Source organism: Molothrus aeneus, chromosome 1, assembly GCF_037042795.1.
Source record: "Molothrus aeneus isolate 106 chromosome 1, BPBGC_Maene_1.0, whole genome shotgun sequence".
Taxonomy (NCBI): Eukaryota; Metazoa; Chordata; class Aves; order Passeriformes; family Icteridae; genus Molothrus; species Molothrus aeneus.
In genome coordinates, this window is record NC_089646.1 from 18,935,955 (window position 1) to 18,948,377 (window position 12,423).

The 12,423-nt window shown below is 39.3% G+C and overlaps 1 protein-coding gene across 4 annotated transcripts in view; it reads right to left on the minus strand.

The window, feature by feature from the left end:
• Window positions 1-12,423, minus strand: part of MLLT10 (MLLT10 histone lysine methyltransferase DOT1L cofactor) — a 123,872-nt gene that overhangs the window by 4,102 nt on the left and 107,347 nt on the right. For all 4 annotated transcript variants that reach the window (XM_066552360.1, XM_066552343.1, XM_066552335.1 and 1 more), the window contains 5 exons: window positions 8,598-8,752; window positions 6,572-6,760; window positions 6,074-6,162; window positions 5,590-5,948; window positions 547-649 (listed from right to left, as the gene is read on the minus strand). In XM_066552360.1, coding sequence (XP_066408457.1) covers window positions 547-649; window positions 5,590-5,948; window positions 6,074-6,162; window positions 6,572-6,760; window positions 8,598-8,752 — 895 coding nt within the window. The remainder of the gene's footprint in view (window positions 1-546; window positions 650-5,589; window positions 5,949-6,073; window positions 6,163-6,571; window positions 6,761-8,597; window positions 8,753-12,423) is intronic.

Below are 12,423 nucleotides of genomic sequence, written 5' to 3' on the forward strand. Positions count from 1 at the left end.
AGTAGCTCAGTAGAAGTTCAGCTAAGCCTGCTGGCTTCATCAGGCCTCTGTCAGAACAAACATACCTGGGAAGACTGTACTAAAACTATACAATTAACAATACAAATAGTTAAACCAGTTACCTACTGCCCTATATGAATACTGCAAGCAGAGCAAAGACAGCTCATGAGATGATATCCAAAATTCTTTTGCTGGTGTTCCAGTGGAATCAAAGACAGGTCACAGTCCTGTTAGAATCCACACATGCTCCCAAGCTCTGCTGCCCACAGCTGATGCTGAGAGAGACAAGCCTCCATGTCCACACAGGACAAAATGGAACTCAAGGCACAAGGGAATTATTATTCTAGCCATACACACAGCCCAATAATATCCTAACATTTTACATGACTATCATCCAAAAAGGCTGAAGCAACTGAAAGACTAAAATATTATCAAAGCCTTTAATATCAAATTTAATGCATTACTACTATTTATATTAAGCTGAGGAGTTTATCCATGTCTTAGAATACAATACAGTAATAAATCATAATTAACTGAAAAACTTACTGATGTGAGTTGCTGGGTGCTTAGTAACTGCTGAAATTGCTGGTGCTGTTGATGAAGTAATAGTTGTCTCTGTTGGTCAGAAAGCAATCCTAGTCCAGAGGCACTGTAGGGTTGACAGGGTAATACTGTGGTTTATATGGAAGTATGGGAACTTCTTATTTCAGCTTTCCATTAAAGAAAAGATGTATATAAACAGGCAGACCCTATTTAGCATTTGATTTCATACTGCAAATATTGTCCAACTGTCCAGTTGCAATTTCTGACACCATCCTCAAGTCTCATTTATGCTGAGCAACAGCAACGTCTTGCCTGTAACATGTCTACACCATGGACGTTATTTGAAACTCAGATAATAATTATCAATCCTAAAGTACTTTTCAAATTCTTTATACCAACAGGCCAGATCTTCTATTACAAGACAGCTCTTACCAAACTTTAACACCTAATTACCAAGCATTTACTTCATCCTGGTTTCCTTCTAATTCCCATCTTTTGTGCCATTCAAACCACTCATATTGCCCACACCTTTCTGTAATTCAGCAAACACCTTCAGCCTTGCAAGGGGCCAAGGGATGCTGCCGTGGAATGAAGCTGCCTCTGCTTTTGCCAACTACTTCACTCCCAGTCTCTATTTTCATACCTACATAAAACTGTCTGCAATATTTAGGAAACTGGGCAGGAACAGATCCAGCTGACAAGTAGGCTGTAAATAAAGGGTTTCTTCAGCTATACCAGTTTACTGCAAGACCAACAAACAGCACGAACAAGGGTGTGTTGGGAATAGCAGACCAGGAAGACAGCTGGATTTACTCTTTCAGTACAGTCTTAGCTTTTACTAGTTTTAAACACCCATTAAAATATTAAGGTGTTGTTTCATGATAGGTTTATCCTGCTGTTGAAAAATTAAGTATTTCCCTTTCAGCTGTACAACTTCTGTCCCCTCCCCTCATACTGGGTCTTGCACAATGGGCTGCAACCTGTGGGAACTGAGCTGAAACTTCAACCGATACAGAACACACGGACAGATTCTCTGTTAATGTAGATGAGGTCGCTGTGTGATGCAGAAGTTCTAGTAAGAAGGTGTGCACAGGATGAAAGGATTGCTTGTTGGGATTGGTAGTAAGGAATTATTCACCTACATCAGTCACAAATCCATACCATTAGGCTACAATCATGTAGCTCCTCAGGGCATAATATTTATCTTGTGTTTTTACAGCAGCCAGCAATCTGTAGCCCAACTCTGCTGTAATTTGACTTTGTCCTAACTAGCCAGTATGCAAATACCCAAAGCACCACCATTCTCTCCTTGGGACAGGGCAAGCCATGTATGAACTTTGTCTCATACTTTGTTGCATGGTCTCAGCACTACAGGACACACCTCCTGGGCTGCAGTTAGGATTTCCTATGGGGAAAGGGAAGCCTGTGTCAATTGAAGTTTATGGGGCTGGATGGAATCCACCCAAGAATACTGAGGGAGCTGATGGAAGTGCACACTATCAACCAAATTCCAGCAGCCCTGGCTGACTGGGATCTCAAGATCCCAGCTGACTCCAAGATAGCAAATGTAATGCCTGTCTAGAAGAAGGGCTGGAAGGAGGATCTCAGCATCAGGCCTTGTCAGTCTGACCTTGGTGCCAGGGAAGGTCATGGAGCAGATCCTCTTGAGCGCCATCACACAGCACACACAGGACAGCCAGGGGATCAGGCCCAGGCAGCACAGGTTTGTGAAAGGCAGGTCCTGCTTGCCTGACCTGATGTCCTGTGACAAGATGACCTGTTTGGTGGGTGAGGGAAAGGCTGAGAATGCTTCTACCTGGACTTAGGTAAAGCCTTTCACACTATTTCCCACAGTATTCTGACTAACATTACCATTATTTCCTTCTTCTCTTTTTACCTCACTTTTTCTGTATTCTTCTATACTGGAATGAATCTTCTCCGCTGTTTTTGTTCATTCTTTTATCCCATTCTTTCTTTTTCCCAGATCATGTTTTACCTTTGCACTTCTTTTTTCTGCTGTGTTCTCCCTTCTCTTTAATCGCTCTGCCTGCCTCTCTTGCTCTGCATTGGCACTTGAAAGAAAATACCCTCAGTCAGCAGCTGAGATCTCAGTGTCTAGAAACAAAACCGAACTGCAGAGGACAAAATGCTGTGGCTCCCAAGCTTCCCAGAAGAGACAGTTCACTAAATTTCACCACAGAGCTTTCTTTACACCAGATCAGCCTGGAATGTAAATTTAATCCTTTCTAGCTTCTCATTAAAAGGTACATGATCAGTCTGAAACTCTCCATCCTACACTCCTCTCTGGTTGTGAGAATGTAAAGAAACAATCCTATCTCTTTCCTCCAATCACTTAATCTCCCACTTGCTGGCAATCTGTACTAAGCCATCTTTTTTCCCAGAAAAGGATCAAGTATTTTTTCTCCGTCGAATGAATGTGGGTTCTTTTACCTACAACTTGAAACTCTCTCCAACAACAGTGTGCAAATCAGTGTTTTCTCACCTCCTTGTGTGCCACAGTTAGAGAGTTCATATAAGGACAATATGCATACAGAAGTCTTCATGTACTGGTGAATACTTTGCCTATTTTTCACATTAAACTGTTGGAACAGATTCTGAAGTCTGTGAAGTTACTGTAACAAGCAACTTCCAGCAACATCTGGCAAGTCTTTTAAAATTACAGAACAATACCCTGAAGTTAGAAAGCAGGGCTGAATTCTCATGTAGCTTTCCAACACCTTGCCAATACTGATTTAAACTACCTCCAACCTTGACCCCAGCCCACAATCTAACCAGGGTCAGAGAGCTCACATCACCACAGCACCAAACCTTTGAGCTTGCCTGTGCTTGGTACCATTCAACCTTCCCACCAGGGCCCTTCAAAGCAGAGGGGTACCCTGGGAAATTTAACATTAAAGAAACAGTCAACCAATTGTCACTGAAGCAGCATCAAACTCCAGCCTGGCAGGTGCCCCATTCTAGAGTTCCAGAACCAAAAATTTCAATCAGTAGAAAGTATTTTTTGTCTATTTTTTTTCCTTCCTTCAAAATCATCCCAGAGCCTCTTTTTGCAACTTAGTTCCCATAACAAAACTTAGTTCCCATATATTTTTTCATATATTTCACTAAAGCATTTCTGATGGGACAAAGAGGAACGAGGAATGCACATGTCATTACCAGAATCATATTAGCACTTACTGAACTTTTCCCTTCTAAACATACAGCCAGAAATACTGAAAAGTCACAGAAAATGAGGTTAATTGTGAAATACCTCAAAAGGAAGAGGGCCTGGGAAATAGTATGGACATGCCCAAATAAACCAGAGAATTGTGTGAAAAGTGCACTTTTAAATTGAATATAAACATTAATTTTAAATTAGTATTATTGAGGGAGCAGTGCAGAAAGAGATCATGCCATAATAAAAGCAGAGAAGTGGAAGTGCTGACAGACTTGTACAGCAAAGGCTTGTTGTAGCAGAAAATAGGGAGTCATGGGAGTATTCCAGACTCTGCTAACAGTTAGAATGAAGGCTTAAAAACAGGATACTGGCTGCAGTATTTTGCATGAATTGGAACATTCTGCTACTGGGCTACACAATGAAGAGTTTCAGCACTTAAAATGGATATTAAAAAAGAAACAAAAGAACTTCTGCAATACAAAGAGAAAGAAATCATCCGTGTATAAACAAAATCATTTGAGAAAACAGTGGCATGACTGGTGTTTAGCATAACTGATGTATTATGGCAGTACCTAAAGTGGAAAGCAGCATGAAACTGGTTAATATGATTGATCGATCTTCTCTAGTATTTCTCACTCTTTCTCACACTTTTGGGGAGAGAATGCAAAATTTTTGTGGTTTTCACAAACCTCTGATGCTCAAGAAAGACAAAAACTTTTCACTAACAGAACGCCTTTGGTTATCCTATGAAACCTCAAGTTTACAAAGGATATAAACTACAAAAAATACAGGCTCCTCAGGAAAAACCTAATGACACATCCAAACAACAGGATACACTTGAAAGTATCAGATTTTATGAGCAGTACCTACTGAAGCAGTACCAGACAATGATACAGTACACAAATATTCAGGAGCTGCCAAACCAACAGGAAGTGAAGAAACTGGAAATTAGGGATCCCTTGCATCATTACAATCTCAGATGTCTTTTTTTGATGGATAATCCACCAAAATCTCCAAAAATAAACTCTATTTAAAGACAAGTAATTTGCTCCCTATTTACAGGCACTTCTACACAGAACTGTTGTTCTCCTTCCTAAGGGAAGGACAGGACAAGGGGTGTGGGGAAGGGGAGCAGTGAGAAAGAGTTGGCCCTGCCTCTGCTCTATCTAAAAACACTTCCAGACCAAGAAGTCCATTCCTCCTCCTGGAAAGCAGCTGTCTCCTTTTGTTACCCATTTGCCTTGCAGCTCAAGCAGCAGCAGTTTATGCTACTGAGAGTACCTGGCTTTGGTGAAAGGCTGCTAGGAATACTCACAAATGAATCTTTTTATGCATTTAGAAATCCGTAAGAACACTGCTTGAAGAGCTAATTTTGTTGGAGTCAGTGCAGGCAACTGAAAACCATGCGACTGTATTACAGCTCTGGTTAGTTATGCCTATTACATCTTGAATTACACGACCATACACCCTTCTCCCCCTCCCCCCTCCTTACTGCAACAAATGGTAGTTTTTCCAGTGCTCCTTTAATCCTGGAAGAAAAACTGGCAGGACAAGGAATATTGTTTTCTGAACTGAAAAAAGGAGCTGAAGCACATTTACATAATTATATTTGTTTGGGAATGTGACTTGATTAAAAAACAGGAATTCACTAGGATTCCCAAAAGCTCCAGAGAAAACTTCTTTAACTTGACTATTTGTGCTTCCATTAAATGCCTCCTAACTTTCATTCACAGAGCAGGAGCAGAAGTTGTTTTGACAATTATAGGTGAAGGAATAAACAGTATATTTGGAGTAAGACAAAAAAAACCCAGCTAAGCTGAAGAACAGCAGGCACTATGAGGAAAAACATAAAATCAACAAATTCTTACCTGTTATTTAGCGTGGTTGGCAGAGGATGTGTTGCATTGGGTGGCACGGTTGCATGAGTGAGAGAAGGGTTCTGTGATATTGTTGCTGGGGTCTGAATTACCCCATTTAAAGCCCCTACAATTCCATTGATTGCCAGCTGGCTGGCTGGCAGTGCTCCAATTATTCCACCCACAGCCGGCACTGCAGGAATGGTGGAGGTTACAGTCTGCATACCACTGGCCAGTGCCCCCACTGTCACACCATTGACCTGCTGAACTCCGGGCACTCCCGAGCCTGGCTGGGCCGGACTCTGCCCGGCAGGGGGTGGAGTGGAAAGCGCTGATGAACTGCTGGTGCTTTGTCCGCTGGAGGTTATCTCCTGGTGTCAAAACAAACAACAAAGCCCCCTCAGCTGCATAAAATTTCACCTAACACCACAATGCAAGGACTGGGATGAGTTAACTTGTAACAAGTTTAGGTTTAGAAGAATGAAATAAAAATTACCTGATTTAATACAGGAAGAGAATTGTCCGGTAAAAAACTGTTTCCCAGATGAGGGCTTTTACTGCTGTTCAAGGAATCAGTGCTAGGTGCTAAAGTAATTATTTCAAAAAACACACAGTGGTTAAATTTCTGGAACATGTAAAAAGATTCAGAATAATTATTTCAAAACTATGACAAAGCTAAACATAGAAAATGTAAAGTCAACTTTAAAATCATTGCTGAATAGTAAAATATTAACTAAGTAATTGGTGAATCAATAGATTCCAACAGATGTGCTCCAAACTGAAGTAAAAGAGAAACTGCACTGAAACAAGTAGTAACAGTTCAGAAAAATAAACCTATTGATGTTTAAACATTTAACACATCAGCAAATACTTGGTCTATATTCATCCTACATTTATATTCATCTCCCATCAACAGCATGCGGGGATGAAATAGATATTTCATATAAATACATGTTCAAATTACTCTGACACTTTAATAATCCCCTCTACTTACGTGCTTGTACTGGAAAGGCATGTACTTGATGAGAAGGGCTGGGGTTTGAAGTTATTGTTGGAAAGGGCACTGAAAGCTGTGCATTGAGAAGCTGCAGTCGCTCCTTCTTGGCAGTCAGATTCTTTATCTGTTCTTCCAACCGCCTATTTTCAACTTGAAGCTGGTGTAATGATTTCAGCATTCCTAAAACTAAGGCAAAAATGCACACATTCTATTCCACAGCCACATTCAATGAACAAATAACACCTTCATTCAGTTTTAAATTCTGCACTGCATTAAGACCAGCATATATGTGAAAATATAAAATTATTAGATGTCTGAATTTTAGTGGAAAGATTTAAGATTAATTTTGAGTCATTTAAATTGCAGAAAAAAGTTCACAGTGTTTTGTGGTAGTAATTTTGGAATACCTCTACACCCTGGCTTCAGTACTGACAGAGTAGCATCATTAGGGCCAGCATACATTTTAAGCAAACAGTAGTATGTGATAACTTAGCCCCAAATCAGAATATGAAAGTAGTAGTATTTTAGTAGCACAGGTTAACTGCACAGCTGGGATAAATCCAGTTCAGCTGCAGTATTAGGAATTGCAAACCTTATAAAACAGAGAAGTTTGACAAGAATATGCTCATATTCAACTAATAGCACAGGCAACCAACAAGGTTTATATAAAAAAAGTTTATGAAAAGGGAGTTTTTCTGATTTACCGACTTGTGCAGAGAATCATGAATGTATGGGAGCAAGGAACAACCCAGCAGTGCCCGGAGCCAGGGAAGCTGTCCCGGCGGGAGCTGCGGGCGGCGATGTCGGCATCCCCCAGCAGGGAGCACTCTGCGAGCACCGCACTCACCCCCCGCGCTGCCCGAACCAGGCAGCACCTTCCCCACCGACCTGCCTTTGACCAAGCACAGCTTTCTCAAACTCCCACTTGGCTTCAGAACTTGCATTTCCCAGCCAGTACTACAGTGTGACTGTAAAGCCATAGGGATAGCCTCCTTTTTTTTTTTTTTTTCTTTCTTTTCTTTTTTTGGTTTTTTTTTAAATTCTAAATTGTATTTGTTTAACATGACCTCTGGAGCTACTACAGACATAAGTCTACTGGTATAGGCACATCTGGTCATTTCCCAAGGATTTAGCTTTTATCCCTCCTCTTCAAGAACATACAAAGGAACCCTCAGTGAGCTCAAATGAGATGCAATAAGACTTAGCTAAACCTGTCCTCCAGCTATCATGTTTAAAGGATTATCCCTGCATGAATTTCCTCACAATTAGCATTTTTGTCAGGATACCATTCATAAAAATACTAACTAGATACCTCTTTACACTACCAATGAGAAGAATAATGCGTTTCAATAAAATATAACACAAACCATAACCTGGAATAAAATAAAATTTTTAACATATTCAGTGATTGTCTTTGATACTGATACATTACTGAATATGGAGATCCATGTGATCTACTAATCACTTATGCATTTAACATATTCATTCTTGGACTATTCCACTCTATTAAACATAACTTGAGAAAATAATAATTTGCTTGCTTTAGGAACTCAAAAGAAAGGCAGAACATAATAAAGACATGAAAACCCAGTAGGACACCTGCCTAACATTTGTAAATATTTTCTTTTCAAACGGCAACAGAAGTAGAAAAGTCAGGTTTAACAATAAAAACTTATTATGCCAATTTAGATCACAGAGGACAAAGAAAAATGGGGAACTGTACTACAATATTTACAGTAGTGGATCTAAGAGTTCAGAATTCTTTTCCAAACTCTGCAACTGGACCTGCAAGTAACTTCCTCTTGCAGGACACAACTTCGCCATCTATAAAAAGATAGTTATAGAGAAGTCTTTTGTAATCTACTGATGCCATGCACTAAGAACTATGCTAGAACTGTACACCACAGTTATATTTCAACTCACAACAGAAAGTAAATTTTTTTAAAATTCTTGGACAAGCAGAGAATAGCAGTTCTGAGTAACAGTTGGCAAAAGTCATAATAAACAGATTGTGAGTACTTACTGTCACTGGGGGTGCCTTGCTCTAATAAAAACTGTTGTCCTTCACTCCACTGCCTCTCGAGAAGCTGTTCTATGCTGGCTGCTACTGGGGGCAAATTTTCCCCACAACCATTCCCTGATTGATCATAGCGAATCTGCAAGCTGCTCACAGGGGATCTGTTGAAAATATTGCAATTTATTGTTTAAAGAAAAGGATGAAAGGAAATGTATTAGAAAAAGGCTGTTGAAATTTCTTATCTTATATCAGCTCTTAGCACCTACATATCTTATGCTTCCAAGACTAAGTTAATTCATCAAAATCACTAAGAACTCCTGGTTCTCACTGCCAGGGCTTTAATAAAAGAAAGACATATTATTACAGTGTGAGAATTTATACTGAGAAAGCACATAACCTCTTCTTGCATACACACTAACAAGTCAGTAACTGACAAACAGCACTGAATTAAATTATACAACACACACTCCTACAGCAGGAAACCATGATATTATGGATACAACGGGGCACCAACTTTAGGGGCAAAAAAACCAACCCACACCAAACTTCAAATCTTTCCCTGAGAAAACTGGGAAAAATAAAACCAATTTGTTAAAATTATCATATAGAAAGGCCATATATAATTCCACTAACTTGTTCTAAAAACAGTCATGTAAATCTGGATTTTTGAAGGACTACATGAAAGTATTATTTCACAGGGATTAGAAGTTATCCTCTGCCTGTACTGTGAACACTTAATATACCTCCTTTTTTACTCATGATCACACACAGTTCCAAGAATAATCCCCTTGCCACATGTCTTTTCTCATTCAGGAGAAAATTAAATATTCAGCACAAAGAAAGCTGGCTACCTCTCTCAGGCCCTAGGAGAAGGCTTCTTTTGCAGTGGATGGGGCACAATGTAACTGGTGAGCAAAGCCAGATGTTCAGTGTATTTCTGACTCGGGTTTCTGCTCTCGTGTATGCAAGGTCCCATTCTTCCTATAGGACCAACACCAAAGCCACTAAAAGCTGGTTCTTGGTTTTGTTGTTGGTTGTGGGGGGGAAGGGAGAGGGGTGGTTTTATTCAATTCCAGGGAGCTCAGATTCCCAGATAGTAGTTATCACTGCAAGCAACTGGTCCATCATGGGATCACAGCTGTACTGTTCCACCCCTAGTGCAAACCTACCAACAAGACCACCACAGTCCCAGCACAGGAGAACACAGAGAGCTCAGGAAATCAGTGTGTTAATTATGATTACCGTAATAAGCAGTGGTCACAGCACATTAGCTACCTAATGACTGTCGAGCATTTTGTAGGCACCAGAGCAAAGCGATTTTTTACGAGAAAAGGTTTTAAGTAGGTGACTTAAGAGCTCTGTTAAGTATTTATAAATAGTTGGTCTTTTGCATACAGGAAGAAAGGAAAGCACTTGTTAAAACAAAAAGCCCTGACGAATGGGTAACCAAGGTAGTGTTTTTTGACAAGAGATGACGAATCAACACCATGCAACAGTTCAGCACAGAGACAGCAAAAGCAGTTTCAAAACATACTGTTTACACGATGTGCTGAAGCAGCAAGAAGAAGTTTATGCAGAAACATTCTACACAGAGGTACTACACTTACACTTCACACAAACAACCCACTTTAAAAAAACAAAACAAAACAATAAAAAACCAGAAGACAAATACATAAAACCACTGAACAACTCCCCCAGAAACTTCTCTCTCTTTCTGCATGTTCCTGAGCAGGACATAATGCTGCCCTAACAGATTGTGCCTTTTGAATTATAAATCACCAACAAAATTCTTGTTGGGCTTTGGACTGCTTCCTATCAATTTTGAAAAGGCAGAAACAAAGCAGTACATGATGGTATAACCTCTGCAATCCTTCACTGGAAGCTCGTACAAGAGAAGGAAAAAAAAAATAAATCTAGATTTTTGTGTATTGCAACATTACTCAATCTCTCCTCTTCCAACTGCTCATCCTTTAGACAGGATATGGTTCCTGCATGCTAGGGTTGAATCCTTATTCCAAATAGTATTTGATCAGAGTTTCCAAGGATTATAAATGTGCTGTGTGGACTGGTCCAATCCTGCCACGGAGATGAGAACCCTGTTTCACAGCTTGCCTGCTTTCACAACTGTTTTTTGATTAAGTTTGGGACAGTTACCTATACTATAGAGCATTAATTAGAAGCAATACTGCATTTAGATATAAGCATACATAGAGATTTCGCTCCAGGTATTACATAACACATTTTTAAATCTAAGGTTAAGTATGGGGTAAAAAAAGTTTAAGTGCTACCTTGGGAAAAGCAGCAATTCCTTTGCAAAATGGAAACAGCTCACATATCCCAGGTATATTTATATTTCTCATATATGTATTAAAAGTTAAAATACGACAGCTTAAACATCAAACGCTGTGGTTATAGTGGGGTACAAAGATATAACAATATGAATTGGAAATGACCATACAACCTCATGAGTCACATATGTCCTCCCCAAGAGCTGCAATCAGCTGCGTCATCAACAGCAAACAAATGTTCTGCAAGTGTTTTTATTTTAAGCAACTCGCTGAAAATCACATGGTTCTCTCGGAGAACTGTGTTATTTATGTATCTCATAAGCTTCAAAGGGACCAGAGTCAGAACTAGCAGCTAAATAATTTTAATAGATAAACCAGGTAACATTTGGAGTTGCAAAGTTTCCAGATAGCAGATTTTTTTAAGTTAGCTTTTTATTCACTATAAACTGTACTTTAAGTAACCAGAGTTACTTATTTACTGAAGTGAGGAAAGTGGGGAGTTACCTACGCATTTCAGAACCCCTGACATACGTGTAATCTTTTTTGTTGTGCAAACCAGAGGTGAAATTCGCTGACTACTAAACTTAACTGAATGAGTTGGTTTTCTACATTTTTTCCGTGCTAGGTATTTCAAACTAAAGTTTTTCATCTTTCAATTCTGTTACTACAGCACCGATTTCTCCCCCTTGCTTTCTCTCACCCCACCCCCACCCCCCTTTCTGGCTTGTTTTTGAACAACCCTGCCAAGCAAAATCTCTCTCCTCTTTGCAAAGTGCTGCAGCTTCCGTACAACACTGCAGGAAGCTTTTCAGCTGAGCACTGAGGTGGCCTTTGTATCATCCAGATCTCCTTCAAGATCCCCATCAAAACCAGTTGGTATTTTACCATGCTGCAAGTACTGGACTGTATATGCCCTGAACATACACACTCTGTAGAAGCATCACATTTAAGAAGTTTACCTTCCCAAGTATTTGACCAGAAGACAGACTGAACACAGCTATGACCAATGCACATAGTGCAAAGATCAGGTCTCTGCATATTAACTAAAAAGGCATTAAAACTTGTAATTACCACAATATGTATGCATAAGAGGACTGCTTAATATAAAAGAAAAAGTTCTGTAATTTCCTAATTGTTGAGCATTTCCCTTTGCAAAATTCTCTGAAATTCCTTGTCTGTATAGATCAATTTATATGCTAATGTAAGTATACATATTTATGCTAAGAATACCATCTAATTTGTAAATTCTCTATTTATTATTTTAGAAGCAACACTGGAAAACTTAAAAACAAGTTCATGACTAGGTAATAACACCTAAGTATTATAACAGATAATCTCATCCCATCCAGCAAGACATCTTTTGATTAATTAAGAAATATAATACAAGATCAACAACACCAGGCATGTACATTAAATTACCCAATTTGGAGATATTTGTAAAAAATTACCATAATAAACACATGCTATAGCAATAAAATTCATTATTGTAATGCTATTTCTGTGTAACTAGCATTTTTTACTGATTGTAAAATTTTTTTCATGAT